Source organism: Heptranchias perlo, chromosome 17 (genome assembly GCF_035084215.1).
Source record: "Heptranchias perlo isolate sHepPer1 chromosome 17, sHepPer1.hap1, whole genome shotgun sequence".
In the NCBI taxonomy this organism is placed as follows: domain Eukaryota; kingdom Metazoa; phylum Chordata; class Chondrichthyes; order Hexanchiformes; family Hexanchidae; genus Heptranchias; species Heptranchias perlo.
This window is the reverse complement of record NC_090341.1, coordinates 54711396-54736188: the sequence shown is the minus strand read 5'-3', so window position 1 is coordinate 54736188 and position 24793 is coordinate 54711396. Positions and strand designations below refer to the sequence as shown.

The 24793-nt window shown below is 55.7% G+C and overlaps 1 protein-coding gene across 1 annotated transcript in view; it reads right to left on the bottom strand.

Annotated features, from left to right (window-relative positions):
* Positions 1-24793, bottom strand: part of LOC137333938 (cadherin-related family member 4-like) — a 223632-nt gene that overhangs the window by 25349 nt on the left and 173490 nt on the right. Inside the window, exons 15-17 of the mRNA XM_067998290.1 lie at positions 18914-19055; positions 17889-18115; positions 14478-14617 (exon numbers count right to left, since the gene is read on the bottom strand). Coding sequence (XP_067854391.1) covers positions 14478-14617; positions 17889-18115; positions 18914-19055 — 509 coding nt within the window. The remainder of the gene's footprint in view (positions 1-14477; positions 14618-17888; positions 18116-18913; positions 19056-24793) is intronic.

The following is a 24793-nucleotide window of genomic DNA, read 5'->3' as shown; positions in this document are numbered from 1 at the left end:
TGAGGGAGTGCTGCACTGTCAGAGGGTCAGTACTGAGGGAGTGCTGCACTGTCGGAGGGTCAGTACTGAGGGAGTGCTGCACTGTCGGAGGGTCAGTACTGAGGGAGTGCTGCACTGTCGGAGGGGCAGTACTGAGGGAGTGCTGCACTGTCGGAGGGGCAGTATTGAGGGAGTGCTGCACTGTCGGAGGGTCAGTACTGAGGGATTGCTGCACTGTCAGAGGGTCAGTACTGAGGGAGTGCTGCACTGTCGGAGGGTCAGTACTGAGGGAGTGCTGCACTGTCGGAGGGTCAGTACTGAGGGAGTGCTGCACTGTCGGAGGGTCAGTGCTGAGGGAGTGCTGCACTGTCGGAGGGTCAGTACTGAGGGAGTGCTGCACTGTCGGAGGGGCAGTACTGAGGGAGTGCTGCACTGTTGGAGAGACAGTACTGAGGGAGTGCTGCACTGTCGGAGGGGCAGTACTGAGGGAGTGCTGCACTGTTGGAGGGGCATGACTGAGGGAGAGCTGCACTGTCGGAGGGGCAGTACTGAGGGAGTGCTGCACTGTCGGAGGGGCAGTACTGAGGGAGTGCTGCACTGTCAGAGGGTCAGTACTGAGGGAGTGCTGCACTGTCGGAGGGTCAGTACTGAGGGAGTGCTGCACTGTCGGAGGGTCAGTACTGAGGGAGTGCTGCACTGTCGGAGGGGCAGTACTGAGGGAGTGCTGCACTGTCGGAGGGGCAGTATTGAGGGAGTGCTGCACTGTCGGAGGGTCAGTACTGAGGGATTGCTGCACTGTCAGAGGGTCAGTACTGAGGGAGTGCTGCACTGTCGGAGGGTCAGTACTGAGGGAGTGCTGCACTGTCGGAGGGTCAGTACTGAGGGAGTGCTGCACTGTCGGAGGGTCAGTACTGAGGGAGTGCTGCACTGTCGGAGGGTCAGTACTGAGGGAGTGCTGCACTGTCGGAGGGGCAGTACTGAGGGAGTGCTGCACTGTTGGAGAGACAGTACTGAGGGAGTGCTGCACTGTCGGAGGGGCAGTACTGAGGGAGTGCTGCACTGTTGGAGGGGCATGACTGAGGGAGAGCTGCACTGTCGGAGGGGCAGTACTGAGGGAGTGCTGCACTGTCGGAGGGGCAGTACTGAGGGAGTGCTGCACTGTTGGAGGGGCATGACTGAGGGAGAGCTGCACTGTCGGAGGGGCAGTACTGAGGGAGTGCTGCACTGTCGGAGGGGCAGTATTGAGGGAGTGCTGCACTGTCGGAGGGGCAGTACTGAGGGAGTGCTGCACTGTCAGAGGGTCAGTACTGAGGGAGTGCTGCACTGTCGGAGGGTCAGTACTGAGGGAGTGCTGCACTGTCGGAGGGTCAGTACTGAGGGAGTGCTGCACTGTCGGAGGGGCAGTACTGAGGGAGTGCTGCACTGTCGGAGGGGCAGTATTGAGGGAGTGCTGCACTGTCGGAGGGGCAGTACTGAGGGATTGCTGCACTTTCAGAGGGTCAGTACTGAGGGAGTGCTGCACTGTCGGAGGGTCAGTACTGAGGGAGTGCTGCACTGTCGGAGGGTCAGTACTGAGGGAGTGCTGCACTGTCGGAGGGTCAGTACTGAGGGAGTGCTGCACTGTCGGAGGGTCAGTACTGAGGGAGTGCTGCACTGTCGGAGGGGCAGTACTGAGGGAGTGCTGCACTGTTGGAGAGACAGTACTGAGGGAGTGCTGCACTGTCGGAGGGGCAGTACTGAGGGAGAGTTGTACTTTTGGAGAGACAGTACTGAGGGAGTGCTGCACTGTCGGAGAGACAGTACTGAGGGAGTGCTGCACTGTCAGAGGGTCAGTCCTGAGGGAGTGCTGCACTGTCGGAGGGTCAGTACTGAGGGAGTGCTGCACTGTCGGAGGGGCAGTACTGAGGGAGTGCTGCACTGTTGGAGAGACAGTACTGAGGGAGTGCTGCACTGTCGGAGGGGCAGTACTGAGGGAGAGTTGTACTTTTGGAGAGACAGTACTGAGGGAGTGCTGCACTGTTGGAGGGGCAGTACTGAGGGAGTGCTGCACTGTCGGAGGGTCAGTACTGAGGGAGTGCTGCACTGTCGGAGGGGCAGTACTGAGGGAGTGCTGCACTGTCGGAGGGTCAGTACTGAGGGAGAGTTGTACTGTCGGAGGGGCAGTACTGAGGGAGCACTGCACTGTTGGAGGGGCATGACTGAGGGAGAGCTGCACTGTCGGAGGGGCAGTACTGAGGGAGCGCTGCACTGTCGGAGAGACAGTACTGAGGGAGAGCTGCACTTTTGGAGAGACAGTACTGAGGGAGTGCTGCACTGTCGGAGTGACAGTACTGAGGGAGCGCTGCAATGTCGGAGGGTCAGTACTGAGGGAGTGCTGCACTTTTGGAGAGACAGTACTGAGGGAGTGCTGCACTGTCGGAGAGACAGTACTGAGGGAGTGCTGCACTGTCAGAGGGGCAGTATTGAGGGAGTGCTGCACTGTCGGAGGGTCAGTACTGAGGGAGTGCTGCACTGTCGGAGGGGCAGTACTGAGGGAGTGCTGCACTGTCGGAGGGGCAGTACTGAGGGAGTGCTGCACTGTCAGAGAGACAGTACTGAGGGAGTGCTGCACTGTCGAAGGGGCAGTACTGAGGGAGTGCTGCACTCTTGGAGAGACAGTACTGAGGGAGTGCTGCACTTTTGGAGAGACAGGACTGAGGGAGTGCTGCACTGTCGGAGAGACAGTACTGAGGGAGTGCTGCACTGTTGGAGGGGCAGTACTGAGGGAGCACTGCACTGTTGGAGGGGCATGACTGAGGGAGAGCTGCACTGTCGGAGGGTCAGTACTGAGGGAGTGCTGTACTGTCGGAGGGGCAGTACTGAGGGAGTGCTGCACTGTCGGAGGGTCAGTACTGAGGGAGTGCTGCACTGTCGGAGGGGCAGTACTGAGGGAGTCTTGTACTGTCGGAGGGTCAGTACTGAGGGAGTGCTGCACTGTTGGAGGGGCAGTACTGTGGGAGTGCTGGACTGTCGGAGGGTCAGTACTGAGGGAGTGATGTGCTGTCGGAGGGGCAGTACTGAGGGAGTGCTGCACTGTCGGAGGGTCAGTACTGAGGGAGTGTTGTACTGTCGGAGGGGCAGTACTGAGGGAGTGCTGCACTGTCGGAGGGGCAGTACTGAGGGAGTGCTGGACTGTCGGAGGGTCAGTACTGAGGGAGTGCTGCACTGTCGGAGGGGCAGTTCTGAGGGAGTGCTGCACTGTCGGAGGGTCAGTGCTGAGGGAGTGCTGGACTTTCGGAGGGGCAGTACTGAGGGAGTGCTGCACTGTCGGAGGGTCAGTACTGACGGAGTGTTGTACTGTCGGAGGGGCAGTACTGAGGGAGTGCTGCACTGTCGGAGGGTCAGTACTGAGGGAGTGCTGCACTGTCGGAGGGGCAGTACTGAGGGAGTGTTGTACTGTCGGAGGGGCAGTACTGAGGGAGTGCTGCACTGTCGGAGGGGCAGTACTGAGGGAGTGTTGTACTGTCGGAGGGGCAGTACTGAGGGAGTGCTGCACTGTCGGAGGGTCAGTACTGAGGGAGTGCTGCACTGTCGGAGGGTCAGTACTGAGGGAGTGTTGTACTGTCGGAGGGGCAGTACTGAGGAAGTGCTGCACTGTCGGAGGGGCAGTACTGAGGGAGTGCTGCACTGTTGGAGGGGCAGTACTGAGGGAGTGCTGCACTGTTGGAGGGTCAGTACTGAGGGAGTGCTGCACTGTCGGAGAGACAGTACTGAGGGAGTGCTGCACTGTCGGAGAGACAGTACTGAGGGAGTGCTGCACTGTCGGAGGGTCAGTACTGAGGGAGTTCTGCACTGTCGGAGGGGCAGTACTGAGGGAGTGCTGCACTGTCAGAGGGTCAGTACTGAGGGAGTGCTGCACTGTCGGAGGGTCAGTACTGAGGGAGTGCTGGACTGTCGGAGGGGCAGTACTGAGGGAGTGCTGCACTATCGGAGAGACAGTACTGAGGGAGTGCTGCACTGTCGGAGGGTCAGTACTGAGGGAGTGCTGCACTGTCGGAGGGTCAGTACTGAGGGAGTGCTGCACTGTCAGAGGGTCAGTACTGAGGGAGCGCTGCACTGTCGGAGAGACAGTACTGAGGGAGAGCTGCACTGTCGGAGGGTCAGTACTGAGGGAGTGCTGCACTGTCGGAGGGTCAGTACTGAGGGAGAGTTGTACTGTCGGAGGGGCAGTACTGAGGGAGCACTGCACTGTTGGAGGGGCATGACTGAGGGAGAGCTGCACTGTCGGAGGGGCAGTACTGAGGGAGCGCTGCACTGTCGGAGAGACAGTACTGAGGGAGAGCTGCACTGTCGGAGGGTCAGTACTGAGGGAGTGCTGCACATTTGGAGAGACAGTACTGAGGGAGTGCTGCACTGTCGGAGAGACAGTACTGAGGGAGTGCTGCACTGTCGGAGGGGCAGTACTGAGGGAGTGCTGCACTGTCGGAGGGGCAGTACTGAGGGAGTGCTGCACTGTCAGAGAGACAGTACTGAGGGAGTGCTGCACTGTCGAAGGGGCAGTACTGAGGGAGTGCTGCACTCTTGGAGAGACAGTACTGAGGGAGTGCTGCACTGTTGGAGGGGCAGTACTGAGGCAGTGTTGTACTGTCAGAGGGGCAGTACTGAGGGAGCACTGCACTGTTGGAGGGGCAGTACTGAGGCAGTGTTGTACTGTCGGAGGGGCAGTACTGAGGGAGTGCTGCACTGTCGGAGGGGCAGTACTGAGGGAGTGCTGCACTGTCAGAGAGACAGTACTGAGGGAGTGCTGCACTGTCGGAGGGGCAGTACTGAGGGAGTGCTGCACTGTTGGAGGGGCAGTACTGAGGCAGTGTTGTACTGTCGGAGGGGCAGTACTGAGGGAGCACTGCACTGTGGGAGGGGCATGACTGAGGGAGAGCTGCACTGTCGGAGGGGCAGTACTGAGGGAGTGCTGCACTGTTGGAGGGGCATGACTGAGGGAGAGCTGCACTGTCGGAGGGGCAGTACTGAGGGAGTGCTGCACTGTCGGAGGGGCAGTACTGAGGGAGTGCTGCACTGTCGGAGGGGCAGTATTGAGGGAGTGCTGCACTGTCGGAGGGGCAGTACTGAGGGAGTGCTGCACTGTCAGAGGGTCAGTACTGAGGGAGTGCTGCACTGTCGGAGGGTCAGTACTGAGGGAGTGCTGCACTGTCGGAGGGTCAGTACTGAGGGAGTGCTGCACTGTCGGAGGGGCAGTACTGAGGGAGTGCTGCACTGTCGGAGGGGCAGTATTGAGGGAGTGCTGCACTGTCGGAGGGTCAGTACTGAGGGAGTGCTGCACTGTCAGAGGGTCAGTACTGAGGGAGTGCTGCACTGTCGGAGGGTCAGTACTGAGGGAGTGCTGCACTGTCGGAGGGTCAGTACTGAGGGAGTGCTGCACTGTCGGAGGGTCAGTACTGAGGGAGTGCTGCACTGTCGGAGGGTCAGTACTGAGGGAGTGCTGCACTGTCGGAGGAGCAGTACTGAGGGAGTGCTGCACTGTTGGAGAGACAGTACTGAGGGAGTGCTGCACTGTCGGAGGGGCAGTACTGAGGGAGAGTTGTACTTTTGGAGAGACAGTACTGAGGGAGTGCTGCACTGTCGGAGAGACAGTACTGAGGGAGTGCTGCACTGTCAGAGGCTCAGTACTGAGGGAGTGCTGCACTGTCGGAGGGTCAGTACTGAGGGAGTGCTGCACTGTCGGAGGGGCAGTACTGAGGGAGTGCTGCACTGTTGGAGAGACAGTACTGAGGGAGTGCTGCACTGTCGGAGGGGCAGTACTGAGGGAGAGTTGTACTTTTGGAGAGACAGTACTGAGGGAGTGCTGCACTGTCGGAGAGACAGTACTGAGGGAGTGCTGCACTGTCAGAGGGTCAGTACTGAGGGAGTGCTGCACTGTCGGAGGGTCAGTACTGAGGGAGTGCTGCACTGTCGGAGGGGCAGTACTGAGGGAGTGCTGCACTGTTGGAGAGACAGTACTGAGGGAGTGCTGCACTGTCGGAGGGTCAGTACTGAGGGAGAGTTGTACTGTCGGAGGGGCAGTACTGAGGGAGCACTGCACTGTTGGAGGGGCATGACTGAGGGAGAGCTGCACTTTCGGAGGGGCAGTACTGAGGGAGCGCTGCACTGTCGGAGAGACAGTACTGAGGGAGAGCTGCACTGTCGGAGGGTCAGTACTGAGGGAGTGCTGCACTGTCGGAGGGTCAGTACTGAGGGAGTGCTGCACTTTTGGAGAGACAGTACTGAGGGAGTGCTGCACTGTCGGAGTGACAGTACTGAGGGAGTGCTGCAATGTCGGAGGGTCAGTACTGAGGGAGTGCTGCACTTTTGGAGAGACAGTACTGAGGGAGTGCTGCACTGTCGGAGAGACAGTACTGAGGGAGTGCTGCACTGTCGGAGACACAGTACTGAGGGAGTGCTGCACTGTCAGAGGGGCAGTATTGAGGGAGTGCTGCACTGTCGGAGGGGCAGTACTGAGGGAGTGCTGCACTGTCGGAGGGGCAGTACTGAGGGAGTGCTGCACTGTCGGAGGGGCAGTACTGAGGGAGTGCTGCACTGTCGGAGGGGCAGTACTGAGGGAGTGCTGCACTGTCAGAGAGACAGTACTGAGGGAGTGCTGCACTGTCGAAGGGGCAGTACTGAGGGAGTGCTGCACTCTTGGAGAGACAGTACTGAGGGAGTGCTGCACTGTTGGAGGGGCAGTACTGAGGCAGTGTTGTACTGTCAGAGGGGCAGTACTGAGGGAGCACTGCACTGTTGGAGGGGCATGACTGAGGGAGAGCTGCACTGTCGGAGGGGCAGTACTGAGGGAGTGCTGCACTGTCGGAGGGGCAGTACTGAGGGAGTGCTGCACTGTCGGAGAGGCAGTACTGAGGGAGTGCTGCACTGTCGGAGGGGCAGTATTGAGGGAGTGCTGCACTGTCGGAGGGGCAGTATTGAGGGAGTGCTGCACTGTCGGAGGGTCAGTACTGAGGGAGTGCTGCACTGTCGGAGGGTCAGTACTGAGGGAGTGCTGCACTGTCGGAGGGGCAGTACTGAGGGAGTGCTGCACTGTTGGAGAGACAGTACTGAGGGAGTGCTGCACTGTCGGAGGGGCAGTACTGAGGGAGTGCTGCACTGTTGGAGGGGCATGACTGAGGGAGAGCTGCACTGTCGGAGGGGCAGTACTGAGGGAGTGCTGCACTGTCGGAGGGGCAGTACTGAGGGAGTGCTGCACTGTTGGAGGGGCATGACTGAGGGAGAGCTGCACTGTCGGAGGGGCAGTACTGAGGGAGTGCTGCACTGTCGGAGGGGCAGTATTGAGGGAGTGCTGCACTGTCGGAGGGGCAGTACTGAGGGAGTGCTGCACTGTCAGAGGGTCAGTACTGAGGGAGTGCTGCACTGTCGGAGGGTCAGTACTGAGGGAGTGCTGCACTGTCGGAGGGTCAGTACTGAGGGAGTGCTGCACTGTCGGAGGGGCAGTACTGAGGGAGTGCTGCACTGTCGGAGGGGCAGTATTGAGGGAGTGCTGCACTGTCGGAGGGGCAGTACTGAGGGATTGCTGCACTGTCAGAGGGTCAGTACTGAGGGAGTGCTGCACTGTCGGAGGGTCAGTACTGAGGGAGTGCTGCACTGTCGGAGGGTCAGTACTGAGGGAGTGCTGCACTGTCGGAGGGTCAGTACTGAGGGAGTGCTGCACTGTCGGAGGGTCAGTACTGAGGGAGTGCTGCACTGTCGGAGGGGCAGTACTGAGGGAGTGCTGCACTGTTGGAGAGACAGTACTGAGGGAGTGCTGCACTGTCGGAGGGGCAGTACTGAGGGAGAGTTGTACTTTTGGAGAGACAGTACTGAGGGAGTGCTGCACTGTCGGAGAGACAGTACTGAGGGAGTGCTGCACTGTCAGAGGGTCAGTACTGAGGGAGTGCTGCACTGTCGGAGGGTCAGTACTGAGGGAGTGCTGCACTGTCGGAGGGGCAGTACTGAGGGAGTGCTGCACTGTTGGAGAGACAGTACTGAGGGAGTGCTGCACTGTCGGAGGGGCAGTACTGAGGGAGAGTTGTACTTTTGGAGAGACAGTACTGAGGGAGTGCTGCACTGTCGGAGAGACAGTACTGAGGGAGTGCTGCACTGTCAGAGGGTCAGTACTGAGGGAGTGCTGCACTGTCGGAGGGTCAGTACCGAGGGAGTGCTGCACTGTCGGAGGGGCAGTACTGAGGGAGTGCTGCACTGTTGGAGAGACAGTACTGAGGGAGTGCTGCACTGTCGGAGGGTCAGTACTGAGGGAGAGTTGTACTGTCGGAGGGGCAGTACTGAGGGAGCACTGCACTGTTGGAGGGGCATGACTGAGGGAGAGCTGCACTGTCGGAGGGTCAGTACTGAGGGAGCGCTGCACTGTCGGAGAGACAGTACTGAGGGAGAGCTGCACTTTTGGAGAGACAGTACTGAGGGAGTGCTGCACTGTCGGAGTGACAGTACTGAGGGAGCGCTGCAATGTCGGAGGGTCAGTACTGAGGGAGTGCTGCACTTTTGGAGAGACAGTACTGAGGGAGTGCTGCACTGTCGGAGAGACAGTACTGAGGGAGTGCTGCACTGTCAGAGGGGCAGTATTGAGGGAGTGCTGCACTGTCGGAGGGTCAGTACTGAGGGAGTGCTGCACTGTCGGAGGGGCAGTACTGAGGGAGTGCTGCACTGTCGGAAGGGCAGTACTGAGGGAGTGCTGCACTGTCAGAGAGACAGTACTGAGGGAGTGCTGCACTGTCGAAGGGGCAGTACTGAGGGAGTGCTGCACTCTTGGAGAGACAGTACTGAGGGAGTGCTGCACTTTTGGAGAGACAGGACTGAGGGAGTGCTGCACTGTCGGAGAGACAGTACTGAGGGAGTGCTGCACTGTTGGAGGGGCAGTACTGAGGGAGCACTGCACTGTTGGAGGGGCATGACTGAGGGAGAGCTGCACTGTCGGAGGGTCAGTACTGAGGGAGTGCTGTACTGTCGGAGGGGCAGTACTGAGGGAGTGCTGCACTGTCGGAGGGTCAGTACTGAGGGAGTGCTGCACTGTCGGAGGGGCAGTACTGAGGGAGTCTTGTACTGTCGGAGGGTCAGTACTGAGGGAGTGCTGCACTGTTGGAGGGGCAGTACTGTGGGAGTGCTGGACTGTCGGAGGGTCAGTACTGAGGGAGTGATGTGCTGTCGGAGGGGCAGTACTGAGGGAGTGCTGCACTGTCGGAGGGTCAGTACTGAGGGAGTGTTGTACTGTCGGAGGGGCAGTACTGAGGGAGTGCTGCACTGTCGGAGGGGCAGTACTGAGGGAGTGCTGGACTGTCGGAGGGTCAGTACTGAGGGAGTGCTGCACTGTCGGAGGGGCAGTTCTGAGGGAGTGCTGCACTGTCGGAGGGTCAGTGCTGAGGGAGTGCTGGACTTTCGGAGGGGCAGTACTGAGGGAGTGCTGCACTGTCGGAGGGTCAGTACTGACGGAGTGTTGTACTGTCGGAGGGGCAGTACTGAGGGAGTGCTGCACTGTCGGAGGGTCAGTACTGAGGGAGTGCTGCACTGTCGGAGGGTCAGTACTGAGGGAGTGTTGTACTGTCGGAGGGGCAGTACTGAGGGAGTGCTGCACTGTCGGAGGGTCAGTACTGAGGGAGTGCTGCACTGTCGGAGGGGCAGTACTGAGGGAGTGTTGTACTGTCGGAGGGGCAGTACTGAGGGAGTGCTGCACTGTCGGAGGGGCAGTACTGAGGGAGTGTTGTACTGTCGGAGGGGCAGTACTGAGGGAGTGCTGCACTGTCGGAGGGTCAGTACTGAGGGAGTGCTGCACTGTCGGAGGGTCAGTACTGAGGGAGTGTTGTACTGTCGGAGGGGCAGTACTGAGGAAGTGCTGCACTGTCGGAGGGGCAGTACTGAGGGAGTGCTGCACTGTTGGAGGGGCAGTACTGAGGGAGTGCTGCACTGTTGGAGGGTCAGTACTGAGGGAGTGCTGCACTGTCGGAGAGACAGTACTGAGGGAGTGCTGCACTGTCGGAGAGACAGTACTGAGGGAGTGCTGCACTGTCGGAGGGTCAGTACTGAGGGAGTTCTGCACTGTCGGAGGGGCAGTACTGAGGGAGTGCTGCACTGTCAGAGGGTCAGTACTGAGGGAGTGCTGCACTGTCGGAGGGTCAGTACTGAGGGAGTGCTGGACTGTCGGAGGGGCAGTACTGAGGGAGTGCTGCACTATCGGAGAGACAGTACTGAGGGAGTGCTGCACTGTCGGAGGGTCAGTACTGAGGGAGTGCTGCACTGTCGGAGGGTCAGTACTGAGGGAGTGCTGCACTGTCAGAGGGTCAGTACTGAGGGAGCGCTGCACTGTCGGAGAGACAGTACTGAGGGAGAGCTGCACTGTCGGAGGGTCAGTACTGAGGGAGTGCTGCACTGTCGGAGGGTCAGTACTGAGGGAGAGTTGTACTGTCGGAGGGGCAGTACTGAGGGAGCACTGCACTGTTGGAGGGGCATGACTGAGGGAGAGCTGCACTGTCGGAGGGGCAGTACTGAGGGAGCGCTGCACTGTCGGAGAGACAGTACTGAGGGAGAGCTGCACTGTCGGAGGGTCAGTACTGAGGGAGTGCTGCACATTTGGAGAGACAGTACTGAGGGAGTGCTGCACTGTCGGAGAGACAGTACTGAGGGAGTGCTGCACTGTCGGAGGGGCAGTACTGAGGGAGTGCTGCACTGTCGGAGGGGCAGTACTGAGGGAGTGCTGCACTGTCAGAGAGACAGTACTGAGGGAGTGCTGCACTGTCGAAGGGGCAGTACTGAGGGAGTGCTGCACTCTTGGAGAGACAGTACTGAGGGAGTGCTGCACTGTTGGAGGGGCAGTACTGAGGCAGTGTTGTACTGTCAGAGGGGCAGTACTGAGGGAGCACTGCACTGTTGGAGGGGCAGTACTGAGGCAGTGTTGTACTGTCGGAGGGGCAGTACTGAGGGAGTGCTGCACTGTCGGAGGGGCAGTACTGAGGGAGTGCTGCACTGTCAGAGAGACAGTACTGAGGGAGTGCTGCACTGTCGAAGGGGCAGTACTGAGGGAGTGCTGCACTGTTGGAGGGGCAGTACTGAGGCAGTGTTGTACTGTCAGAGGGGCAGTACTGAGGGAGCACTGCACTGTTGGAGGGGCATGACTGAGGGAGAGCTGCACTGTCGGAGGGGCAGTACTGAGGGAGTGCTGCACTGTCGGAGGGGCAGTACTGAGGGAGTGCTGCACTGTCGGAGAGACAGTACTGAGGGAGTGCTGCACTGTCGGAGGGGCAGTATTGAGGGAGTGCTGCACTGTCGGAGGGGCAGTATTGAGGGAGTGCTGCACTGTTGGAGGGGCAGTACTGAGGCAGTGTTGTACTGTCGGAGGGGCAGTACTGAGGGAGTGCTGCACTGTCGGAGGGGCAGTCCTGAGGGAGTGCTGCACTGTCAGAGAGACATTACTGAGGGAGTGCTGCACTGTCGAAGGGGCAGTACTGAGGGAGTGCTGCACTGTTGGAGGGGCAGTACTGAGGCAGTGTTGTACTGTCGGAGGGGCAGTACTGAGGGAGCACTGCACTGTGGGAGGGGCATGACTGAGGGACAGCTGCACTGTCGGAGGGGCAGTACTGAGGGAGTGCTGCACTGTTGGAGGGGCATGACTGAGGGAGAGCTGCACTGTCGGAGGGGCAGTACTGAGGGAGTGCTGCACTGTCGGAGGGGCAGTACTGAGGGAGTGCTGCACTGTCGGAGGGGCAGTATTGAGGGAGTGCTGCACTGTCGGAGGGGCAGTACTGAGGGAGTGCTGCACTGTCAGAGGGTCAGTACTGAGGGAGTGCTGCACTGTCGGAGGGTCAGTACTGAGGGAGTGCTGCACTGTCGGAGGGTCAGTACTGAGGGAGTGCTGCACTGTCGGAGGGGCAGTACTGAGGGAGTGCTGCACTGTCGGAGGGGCAGTATTGAGGGAGTGCTGCACTGTCGGAGGGTCAGTACTGAGGGAGTGCTGCACTGTCAGAGGGTCAGTACTGAGGGAGTGCTGCACTGTCGGAGGGTCAGTACTGAGGGAGTGCTGCACTGTCGGAGGGTCAGTACTGAGGGAGTGCTGCACTGTCGGAGGGTCAGTACTGAGGGAGTGCTGCACTGTCGGAGGGTCAGTACTGAGGGAGTGCTGCACTGTCGGAGGAGCAGTACTGAGGGAGTGCTGCACTGTTGGAGAGACAGTACTGAGGGAGTGCTGCACTGTCGGAGGGGCAGTACTGAGGGAGAGTTGTACTTTTGGAGAGACAGTACTGAGGGAGTGCTGCACTGTCGGAGAGACAGTACTGAGGGAGTGCTGCACTGTCAGAGGCTCAGTACTGAGGGAGTGCTGCACTGTCGGAGGGTCAGTACTGAGGGAGTGCTGCACTGTCGGAGGGGCAGTACTGAGGGAGTGCTGCACTGTTGGAGAGACAGTACTGAGGGAGTGCTGCACTGTCGGAGGGGCAGTACTGAGGGAGAGTTGTACTTTTGGAGAGACAGTACTGAGGGAGTGCTGCACTGTCGGAGAGACAGTACTGAGGGAGTGCTGCACTGTCAGAGGGTCAGTACTGAGGGAGTGCTGCACTGTCGGAGGGTCAGTACTGAGGGAGTGCTGCACTGTCGGAGGGGCAGTACTGAGGGAGTGCTGCACTGTTGGAGAGACAGTACTGAGGGAGTGCTGCACTTTCGGAGGGTCAGTACTGAGGGAGAGTTGTACTGTCGGAGGGGCAGTACTGAGGGAGCACTGCACTGTTGGAGGGGCATGACTGAGGGAGAGCTGCACTTTCGGAGGGGCAGTACTGAGGGAGCGCTGCACTGTCGGAGAGACAGTACTGAGGGAGAGCTGCACTGTCGGAGGGTCAGTACTGAGGGAGTGCTGCACTGTCGGAGGGTCAGTACTGAGGGAGTGCTGCACTTTTGGAGAGACAGTACTGAGGGAGTGCTGCACTGTCGGAGTGACAGTACTGAGGGAGTGCTGCAATGTCGGAGGGTCAGTACTGAGGGAGTGCTGCACTTTTGGAGAGACAGTACTGAGGGAGTGCTGCACTGTCGGAGAGACAGTACTGAGGGAGTGCTGCACTGTCGGAGAGACAGTACTGAGGGAGTGCTGCACTGTCAGAGGGGCAGTATTGAGGGAGTGCTGCACTGTCGGAGGGGCAGTACTGAGGGAGAGCTGCACTGTCGGAGGGGCAGTACTGAGGGAGTGCTGCACTGTCGGAGGGGCAGTACTGAGGGAGTGCTGCACTGTCGGAGGGGCAGTACTGAGGGAGTGCTGCACTGTCGGAGGGGCAGTACTGAGGGAGTGCTGCACTGTCAGAGAGACAGTACTGAGGGAGTGCTGCACTGTCGAAGGGGCAGTACTGAGGGAGTGCTGCACTCTTGGAGAGACAGTACTGAGGGAGTGCTGCACTGTTGGAGGGGCAGTACTGAGGCAGTGTTGTACTGTCAGAGGGGCAGTACTGAGGGAGCACTGCACTGTTGGAGGGGCATGACTGAGGGAGAGCTGCACTGTCGGAGGGGCAGTACTGAGGGAGTGCTGCACTGTCGGAGGGGCAGTACTGAGGGAGTGCTGCACTGTCGGAGAGGCAGTACTGAGGGAGTGCTGCACTGTCGGAGGGGCAGTATTGAGGGAGTGCTGCACTGTCGGAGGGGCAGTATTGAGGGAGTGCTGCACTGTCGGAGGGTCAGTACTGAGGGAGTGCTGCACTGTCGGAGGGTCAGTCCTGAGGGAGTGCTGCACTGTCGGAGGGTCAGTACTTAGGGAGTGCTGCACTGTCAGAGAGACAGTACTGAGGGAGTGCTGCACTGTCGAAGGGGCAGTACTGAGGGAGTGCTGCACTCTTGGAGAGACAGTACTGAGGGAGTGCTGCACTGTCGGAGGGGCAGTCCTGAGGGAGCGTTGTACTTTCAGAGGTCATGTCAATTAGACGTGACATTAAATGGAGGTCCTGTCTCATGGTTCAGGTGGATGTTAATGACTCGATTGGAAAGAGGGCTGGGAGCTTTGCCAGTGTCCTGGCTAACATTGCCCCCTCAAACAACACCACTAAAAGCAGAATAACTGGGTCACCCTTCTCATCGTTGTTTGTAGGATCCTGCTGTACGCGAAGCGATTGTGGACATAACTAAAGTGACTGTACTTCAAAACGTAAGCCCTTGGATGCAAAGTACTTTGAGATTTTACTGAACATTGTGTACTTTGTGACATCCGAGCAGGGTTTGAACTAAGCTCCAATTATAATTTGGATTGTTTGGGCAATGGAAGGTCTGTTTGGGAGTGTGGAGCTCCCAACTGCAGTGGGTATCTGGGTGTGTCCAAATACTGCTGCTGTGACAGCAAATGAAGAAAAGGCAAAAAATGCAAAGAAGTAGATGAAGAAACATAAAAGTAAAATAGACGTCAATAATAAATGTTAACTTCTGTACTGCACTCTGGGCCTTGGCACCTTTATCAATAAAAAAATTGTCTGCCTCCTCCCCCCCCTCAGTGAGTGGGGGTACTTCACCTTGAGATGCAGTTCCACAGCAGGAATGTGAAACCTACAGCAGCCAATGCTGAACCCAATGTCAGGACCACCATAAACCAGGCCTCAGGCTTCCAGTATTTGACCAGCACGGTCACCATTTTGTGGGCCAGTGTCCTTGTCTGTAAAACAAGATAGCAGACATTTCCTATTCTCCTTCTTCCACGCTGCTCGTCTGAGCTTCTCACTCCCCTCCCCTCCCCTCCACCCCATCATGCCCCTCTGCTCCCTCTCCTTGTCATGTTTCTCCCGTTTGTCGGAACTCTTGACCGTTTGCTGAGATACCATTCCAGAGGCGCAAGTGGCCTTGTGCGGGCCTAGGTAGTGAGGGCTACCAGGCTATTTGACTGTGTGGGGCACCATAGCCAAGCCCGTTGCTCTCTTTGCCTGATGTCAACACACACGTGTGCTCTCCAGTGGAGGTCACTAGACAGTGATTGTAAATGGGTGGCTAATTGTATTGCCTGGCTGGGATCAGCTAGCTCAGTAGGAACTGTAAATCAAAGCTGGAACTTTCCTAGACTCTGTGAATCAGGACAACACCAGGAGTGCACCTTCTCACCGAGCCATAGGACAAATTAATTTAATGCAGTGGATGCACACTGAGGGCCAGCTGTTGATAGGAAATATACCAATTGTACCGTAACTCATATATGGAGCATGTGACCGGGAGTTTATTTAACATGACCTCCTCTTGGGAAATAAGGAAGGGCAGGTGACAGAAGTGTTGGTGAGGGATCACTTTGGGACAAGTGATCATAATTCCATTAGTTTTAAGATAGCTATGGAGAAGGATAGGTCTGGCCCAAAAGTTAAAATTCTAAATTGGGGAAAGGCCAATTTTGATGGTATTAGACAGGAACTTTCAGAAGTTGATTGGGAGAGTCTGTTGGCAGGCAAAGGGACGTCTGGTAAGTGGGAGGCTTTCAAAAGTGTGTTAACCAGGGTTCAGGGTAAGCACATTCCTTATAAAGTGAAGGGCAAGGCTGGTAGAAGTAGGGAACCTTGGATGACTCGGGAGATTGAGCAACTAGTCAAAAAGAAGAAGGAGGCATATGACATGCATAGGCAGCTGGGATCAAGTGGATCCCTTGAAGAGTATAGAGATTGCCGGAGTAGAGTTAAGAGAGAAATCAGGAGGGCAAAAAAGGGATATGAGATTGCTTTGGCAGATCAGGCAAAGGTGAATCCAAAGAGCTTCTACAAATACATAAAGGGCAAAAGGGTAACTAGGGAGAGAGTAGGGCCTCTTAAGGATCAACAAGGTCATCTATGTGCGGAACCACAAGAAATGGGTGAGATCCTGAATGAATATTTCACATCGGTATTTACGGTTGAGAAAGGCATGGATGTTAGGGAACTTGGGGAAATAAATAGTGATGTCTTGAGGAGTGTACATATTACAGAGAGGGAGGTGCTGGAAGTCTTAACGCGCATCAAGGTAGATAAATCTCCGGGACCTGATGAAATGTATCCCAGGACGTTATGGGAGGTTAGGGAGGAAATTGCGGGTCCCCTAGCAGAGATATTTGAATCATCCACCGCTACAGGTGAGGTGCCTGAAGATTGGAGGGTAGCAAATGTTGTGCCTTTGTTTAAGAAGGGCGGCAGGGAAAAGCATGGGAACTACAGACCAGTGAGCCTGACATCTGTAGTGGGTAAGTTGTTAGAGGGTATTCTGAGGGACAGGATCTACAGGCATTTGGAGAGGCAGGGACTAATTAGGAACAGTCAGCATGGTTTTGTGAGAGGAAAATCATGTCTCACGAATTTGATTGAGTTTTTTGAAGGGGTAACCAAGAAGATAGATGAGGGCTGTGCAGTAGACGTGGTCTACATGGACTTCAGCAAAGCATTTGACAAGGTACCGCATGGTCGGTTGTTACATAAGGTTAAATCTCATGGGATCCAAGGTGAGGTAGCCAATTGGATACAAAATTGGCTTGACGACAGAAGACAGAGGGTGGTTGTAGAGGGTTGTTTTTCAAACTGGAGGCCTGTGACCAGCGGTGTGCCTCAGGGATCGGTGCTGGGTCCGCTGTTATTTGTTATTTATATTAATGATTTGGATGAGAATTTAGGAGGCATGGTTAGTAAGTTTGCAGATGACACCAAGATTGGTGGCATTGTGGACAGTGAAGAAGGTTATCTGGGATTGCAACGGGATCTTGATCAATTGGGCCAGTGGGCCGATGAATGGCAGATGGAGTTTAATTTAGATAAATGTGAGGTGATGCATTTTGGTAGATCGAATCGGGCCAGGACCTACTCCGTTAATGGTAGGGCGTTGAGGAGAGTTATAGAACAAAGAGATCTAGGAGTACAGGTTCATAGCTCCTTGAAAGTGGAGTCACAGGTGGATAGGGTGGTGAAGAAGGCATTCGGCATGCTTGGTTTCATTGGTCAGAACATTGAATGCAGGAGTTGGGATGTCTTGTTGAAGTTGTACAGGGCATTGGTGAGGCCACACTTGGAGTACTGTGTACAGTTCTGGTCACCCTATTATAGAAAGGATATTATTAAACTAGAAAGAGTGCAGAAAAGATTTACTAGGATGCTACCGGGACTTGATGGTTTGACTTACAGGGAGAGGTTAGATAGACTGGGACTTTTTTCCCTGGAGAGTAGGAGGTTAAGGGGTGATCTTATAGAAGTCTATAAAATAATGAGGGGCATAGATAAGGTCGATAGTCAAAATCTTTTCCCAAAGGTAGGGGAGTCTATAACGAGGGGGCATAGATTTAAGGTGAGAGGGGAGAGATACAAAAGGGTCCAGAGGGGCAATTTTTTCACTCAAAGGGTGGTGAGTGTCTGGAACGAGCTGCCAGAGGCAGTAGTAGAGGCGGGTACAATTTTGTCTTTTAAAAAGCATTTGGACAGTTACATGGGTAAGATGGGTATCGAGGGATATGGGCCAAGTGCAGGCAATTGGGACTAGCTTAGTGGTATAAACTGGGCGACATGGACATGTTGGGCCGAAGGGCCTGTTTCCATGTTGTAACTTCTATGATTCTATGACTCGACCCCCCCCCACATAGCGTGTGACTCACATCCAGGTGAAAGTTTAAAATACCATAGGAACATCGAATGACTGGACAAAGAAAGACCACGGTCCATCGAGTTCGCCTGCTGCCATTCTGCTTGTCATATGATACGAGAATGGAGTTGTTGACTAATCATGGCAATCAATCTCTCTCAATTAGTTTACAACAGACCCAGACATGAGGAGAGGGAAACCCCAGTGGCGGAGAGGTCCAAACTCCCCTGTTCCTCCTGAACATGTTACACTTACCAAATGTCATGTCAAAACATTACTCATATACCATATTCCAAAATGTTATCTTCTGAAAGAAATCTATCAAACCTATCGTAGCTGCGGTCTCCCGTACTTACGGTAGGCGGTGTGGTGGTAGTTGGCACTGTGGTTGTCCAAGGAGTAACGTGGACAATGACTATTACCGTGGTTGACAGCTGGAGCTTGGAATCAGCACCGTTAAAGTCGGTGACCTGAATTAGGAGTTCAAAGGTCGTTGGGTCAAAGATCCCATCCAGATTGTATGAAAAAGTGTTTCTTGAGAACAGGGAACTCCCCTGAGAAATGAAGCGGCTGTTTACATTTCCTGGTGGGATAAACAGCTTGATTAAATTTTAGCACCTGATAATATCACAAGCTGCAGTATCATTACCACATGGGGCAAGGCCCTGGGCCTTAATAGAATAAAAATTCAAATACCCCCTGCGGGCTTGAGTGAGACCCAGACTCAGGAGAAAGCTCCAGGCCAGAGGTTTGGTTCAGGCACAGCCCACCTGTACCAACCTCCCCGAGGCACCAGGGAGACTCTGCAGCCAGAAGACTGAAGCTTCTCCAGTTACCCCCACCAATCTAAACTCCACTTCCCCAAAGAAAGAACTTTCATTTATATTGCACCTTTCACCACCTCAGGACACCCCAAAGTCCTTTTACAGCCAATGAAGTGCAGTCACTGTTGTAATAGAGGAAATTCAGCAGCCAATTTGTGCACAGCAACATGATAATGAGCAGATAATCTGTTTTAGTGATGTTGGTTGAGGGATAAATATTGGCCAGGACACCAGGGAGAACCCCCTGCTCTTCTTCAAATAGGGCCTCAGTTTAACGTCTCATCTGAATGACAGCACCTCCAATACTGTCAGTCTGGATTTTGTACTCAAGTCTCTGGAATGGGATTCGAACCCATGACCTTTATAACTCAGAGGTGAGAATGCGACCAACTGAGCGACACATAATCACACCAACAGTATCAATGGGAAGGGTCCCAGCGCTCAAACTAATTGCAGAACTGCTCCAGCCCAAAGGAATTCCACATCATAAATGCAGCTTTGCAGAGTCCCCAGGTCCTTGAACATGTAAAGTCTTAATGTGGATAGATAAATCTTACCACCCACTATGCTGTAGATGAGATGCCCAGAGTCCTTGTCAGTACAGGACAGTGTAATGATGGGGATGTTGTTGGCACATGTAGAGTAGATTGTTTCCTTGTAGTAGGGGGGGTTACAGACTGGAGGAACATCATTTACATTCTGTAAGTAAAGAAGGCACAAAACCTTTCAGAACTGCCCTGCCATTCTCACACAATCTCACTCGGGCCTGTGTAAGGGCTGTCTGTGCTGCGATGGGTAAATGCCCTTCCTGGGATGGTCCTGTGTGTCATTCCACCCGGGTAAATTCCAGGTTCCATCCCTGCCCGCGCTGATCTCAGCCAGGAGTGGGAGGGGACAATGTGAACGCAGCCCCCAGGGGAGAGGGGAGGAGAAGTCAGGCAAGGATTCGCCTCGCTCTCCGGTAATTCCTCGCTGGAAAACTGGGGCCCACACGTGGAGAATGGCCAAATAGGAGAGGTGGGAGGAACAGCCAACACTTGTGGGACTCCACCCCAACAATGGGCACTGCCTCTGGGGCAAAGAGTAAAAACCGACACGAAGATCCAGGGATGGCAGCTGAGCTGTTCAGAGCAAGGCATTCAGAGGTTTCAGACCCAGTATGGAACTCCATCATGTGGCTCATATTTATCCCTCTGAACGGGCCAGAAATAATATGCAACCAGAACATAGGAACAGGAGTAGGCCATTCAGCCCCCTCCAGCCTGTTCCGTCATTCAATCAGATCATGGCTGACCTGTACCTCAACCCCATTTACCTCCCTTTACTCCATATCCCTCGATACCCTCACCCAACAAAAATCCATCAACCCCAAAGTTGAAAGCTCCAAATGACCCCCAGCATCCACAGCTTTTTGGGGAAGAGAATTCCAGGTTTTCACGAGCCTTTATGTGATAAACTACTTCCTGTTTACAGTCCAAAACTGCCGAGCACTAATTTTAATATTTGGTCCCCTTGTTCTGGACTCCCCCATCAAAGGAAATCGTTTCTCTCGATCGACCCGATCAAATCCCTTTAACCTTTGATCACCCCTCAACCTTCCAAATTCAAGGGAATCCAAACCAAGTTTACCCAACCCGTCCTCGAACGGAGATACAGGATCGCTCCCTCAGCCTGGGCTAATATAACTCCTGGGCCTCATTTAAATCTCGCCGACTGACTTTCCATCTGGAAAAATCATTTGTCAGGTCCCAATGACGGAGTCAGGACTGACATGCATATGGAAAGAAGGGACCCGCCAGCTTTGGGAAAGAGCAGGTTAAAATTCGGAAGGGTGAGTCCCGGGTCGAAGTTACCGAGACAATTTTAACTGCCCACCCGCCTACATCCAACACTCCCTCTCTGTCACACCCTGACACTCCCTCTCTGTCACACCCAGACACTCCCTCTCTGTCACACCCAGACACTCGCTCTCTGTCACACCCAGACACTCCCTCTCTGTCACACCCAGACACTCCCTCTCTGTCACACCCAGACACTCCCTCTCTGTCACACCCAGACACTCCCTCTCTGTCACAACCTGACACTCCCTCTCTGTCACACCCCGACACTCCCTCTCTGTCACACCCAGACACTCCCTCTCTGTCACACCCAGACACTCCCTCTCTGTCACAACCTGACACTCCCTCTCTGTCACACCCTGACACTCCCTCTCTGTCACACCCTGACACTCCCTCTCTGTCACACCCTGACACTCCCTCTCTGTCACACCCTGACACTCCCTCTCTGTCACACCCTGACACTCCCTCTCTGTCACACCCTGACACTCGCTCTCTGTCACACCCAGACACTCCCTCTCTGTCACACCCTGACACTCCCTCTCTGTCACACCCTGACACTCCCTCTCTGTCACACCCTGACACTCCCTCTCTGTCACACCCTGACACTCCCTCTCTGTCACACCCTGACACTCGCTCTCTGTCACACCCAGACACTCTCTCTCTGTCACACCCTGACACTCCCTCTCTGTCACACCCAGACACTCCCACCCTGTCACACCCAGACACTCCCTCTCTGTCACACCCAGACACTCCCTCTCTGTCACAACCTGACACTCCCTCTCTGTCACAACCTGACACTCCCTCTCTGTCACACACTGACACTCACTCTCTGTCACACCCAGACACTCCCTCTCTGTCACACACTGACATTCACTCTCTGTCACACCCTGACACTCCCTCTCTGTCACACCCTGACACTCCCTCTCTGTCACAACCTGACACTCCCTCTCTGTCACACCCTGACACTCCCTCTCTGTCACACCCTGACACTCTCTCTCTGTCACACACTGACACTCCCTCTCTGTCACACACTGACACTCCCTCTCTGTCACACCCTGACACTCCCTCTCTGTCACACACTGACACTCCCTCTCCGTCACACCCTGACACTCCCTCTCTGTCACACCCTGACACTCCCTCTCTGTCACACCCCGACACTCCCTCTCTGTCACACACTGACACTCCCTCTCTGTCACACCCTGACACTCCCTCTCTGTCACACCCTGACACTCCCTCTCTGTCACACCCCGACACTCCCTCTCTGTCACACCCTGACACTCACTCTCTGTCACACACTGACACTCCCTCTCTGTCACACCCTGACACTCACTCTCTGTCACACCCTGACACTCCCTCTCTGTCACACCCTGACACTCCCTCTCTGTCACACACTGACACTCCCTCTCTGTCACACCCTGACACTCCCTCTCTGTCACACACTGACACTCGCTCTCTGTCACACACTGACACTCCCTCTCTGTCACACCCTGACACTCCCTCTCTGTCACACCCTGACACTCACTCTCTGTCACACACTGACACTCACTCTCTGTCACACACTGACTTTCCCTCTCTGTCATACCCTGACACTCCCTCTCCGTCACACCCGGACACTCCCTCTCTGTCACACCCTGACACTCCCTCTCCGTCACACCCTGACACTCAATCTCTGTCACACCCTGACACTCACTCTCTGTCACACACTGACACTCCCTCTCTGTCACACACTGACACTCACTCTCTGTCACATCCTGACACTCCCTCTCTGTCACACCCTGACACTCGCTCCCTGTCACACCCTGACACTCCCTCTCTGTCAGACCCTGACACTCCCTCTCTGTCACACCCTGACACTCCCTCTCTGTCACACCCTGACACTCCCTCTCTGTCACACCCTGACACTCACTCTCTGTCACACCCTGACACTCCCTCTCTGTCACACCCTGACACTCCCTCTCTGTCACACCCTGACACTCACTCTCTGTCACACCCTGACACTCCCTCTCTGTCACACCCTGACACTCCCTCTCTGTCACACACTGACACTCCCTCTCTGTCACACACTGACACTCCCTCTCTGTCACACACTGACACTCCCTCTCTGTCACACACTGACACTCCCTCTCTGTCACACACTGACACTCACTCTCTGTCACACACTGACACTCCCTCTCTGTCACACACTGACACTCCCTCTCTGTCACACACTGACACTCACACTCTGTCACACCCTGACACTCGCTCTCTGTCACATCATGACACTCCCTCTCCGTCACACCCTGACACTCACTCCCTGTCACACCCTGACAATCCCTCTCTGTCACACCCTGACACTCAATCTCTGTCACACCCTGACACTCCCTCTCTGTCACACCCTGACACTCACTCTCTATCACACCCTGACACTCCCTCTCTGTCACACACTGACACTCCCTCTCTGTCACACACTGACACTCCCTCTCTGTCACACCCTGACACTCCCTCTCTGTCACACACTGACACTCCCTCTCTGTCACACACTGACACTCGCTCCCTGTCACATCATGACACTCCCTCTCTGTCACACCCTGACACTCCCTCTCTGTCACACCCTGACACTCCCACTCTGTCACACCCTGATACTCCCTCTCTGTCACACACTGACACTCCCTCTCTGTCACACACTGACACTCCCTCTCTGTCACACACTGACACTCCCTCTCTGTCACACCCTGATACTCCCTCTCTGTCACACCCTGACACTCCCTCTCTGTCACACACTGACACTCCCTCTCTGTCACACCCTGATACTCCCTCTCTGTCACACCCTGATACTCCCTCTCTGTCACACCCTGACACTCCCTCTCTGTCACACACTGACACTCCCTCTCTGTCACACCCTGATACTCCCTCTCTGTCACACCCTGACACTCCCTCTCTGTCACACACTGACACTCCCTCTCTGTCACACCCTGATACTCCCTCTCTGTCACACCCTGATACTCCCTCTCTGTCACACCCTGACACTCCCTCTCTGTCACACCCTGATACTCCCTCTCTGTCACACCCTGACACTCCCTCTCTGTCACACACTGACACTCACTCTCTGTCACACACTGACACTCACACTCTGTCACACCCTGACACTCGCTCCCTGTCACATCATGACACTCCCTCTCTGTCACACCCTGACACTCGCTCTCTGTCACACACTGACACTCACACTCTGTCACACCCTGACACTCGCTCTCTGTCACATCATGACACTCCCTCTCTGTCACACCCTGACACTCGCTCTCTGTCACACCCTGATACTCGCTCCCTGTCACACCCTGACACTCCCTCTCTGTCACACCCTGACACTCACTCTCTGTCACACCCTGACACTCGCTCCCTGTCACACCCTGATACTCGCTCCCTGTCACACACTGACACTCCCTCTCTGTCACACCCCGACACTCCCTCTCTGTCAAACCCTGACACTCCCTCTCTGTCACACCCTGACCTCACTCTCTGTCACACCCTGACACTCGCTCTCTGTCACACACTGACACTCACACTCTGTCACACCCCGACACTCACTCTCTGTCACACCCTGACACTCGCTCCCTGTCACACCCTGACACTCCCTCTCTGTCACACCCTGACACTCGCTCCCTGTCACACCCTGATACTCGCTCTCTGTCACACCCTGATACTCGCTCCCTGTCACACCCTGACACTCCCTCTCTGTCACACACTGACACTCGCTCCCTGTCACACCCTGACACTCCCTCTCTGTCACACCCTGACACTCACTCTCTGTCACACCCTGACACTCGCTCCCTGTCACACCCTGATACTCGCTCCCTGTCACACCCAGACACTCCCTCTCTGTCACACCCTGACACACCCTCTCTGTCACACCCTGACACTCGCTCTCTGTCACACCCTGATACTCGCTCCCTGTCACACCCTGACACTCCCTCTCTGTCACACCCTGACACTCCCTCTCTGTCACACCCTGACACTCGCTCCCTGTCACACCCTGATACTCGCTCCCTGTCACACCCTGACACTCCCTCTCTGTCACACCCTGACACTCACTCTCTGTCACACCCTGACACTCCCTCTCTGTCACACCCTGACACTCACTCTCTGTCACACCCTGATACTCCCTCTCTGTCACACCCTGACACTCCCTCTCTGTCACACCCTGACACTCGCTCTCTGTCACACCCTGACACTCCCTCTCTGTCACACCCTGACACTCCCTCTCTGTCACACACTGACACTCCCTCTCTGTCACACACTGACACTCCCTCTCTGTCACACCCTGACACTCGCTCTCTGTCATACCCTGACACTCGCTCTCTGTCACACCCTGACACTCCCTCTCTGTCACACCCTGACACTCCCTCTCTGTCACACCCTGACACTCCCTCTCTGTCACACCCTGACCTCACTCTCTGTCACACCCTGACACTCGCTCTCTGTCACATCCTGACACTCACACTCTGTCACACCCTGACACTCCCTCCCTGTCACACACTGACACTCACACTCTGTCACACCCCGACACTCACTCTCTGTCACACCCTGACACTCGCTCCCTGTCACACCCTGACACTCGCTCCCTGT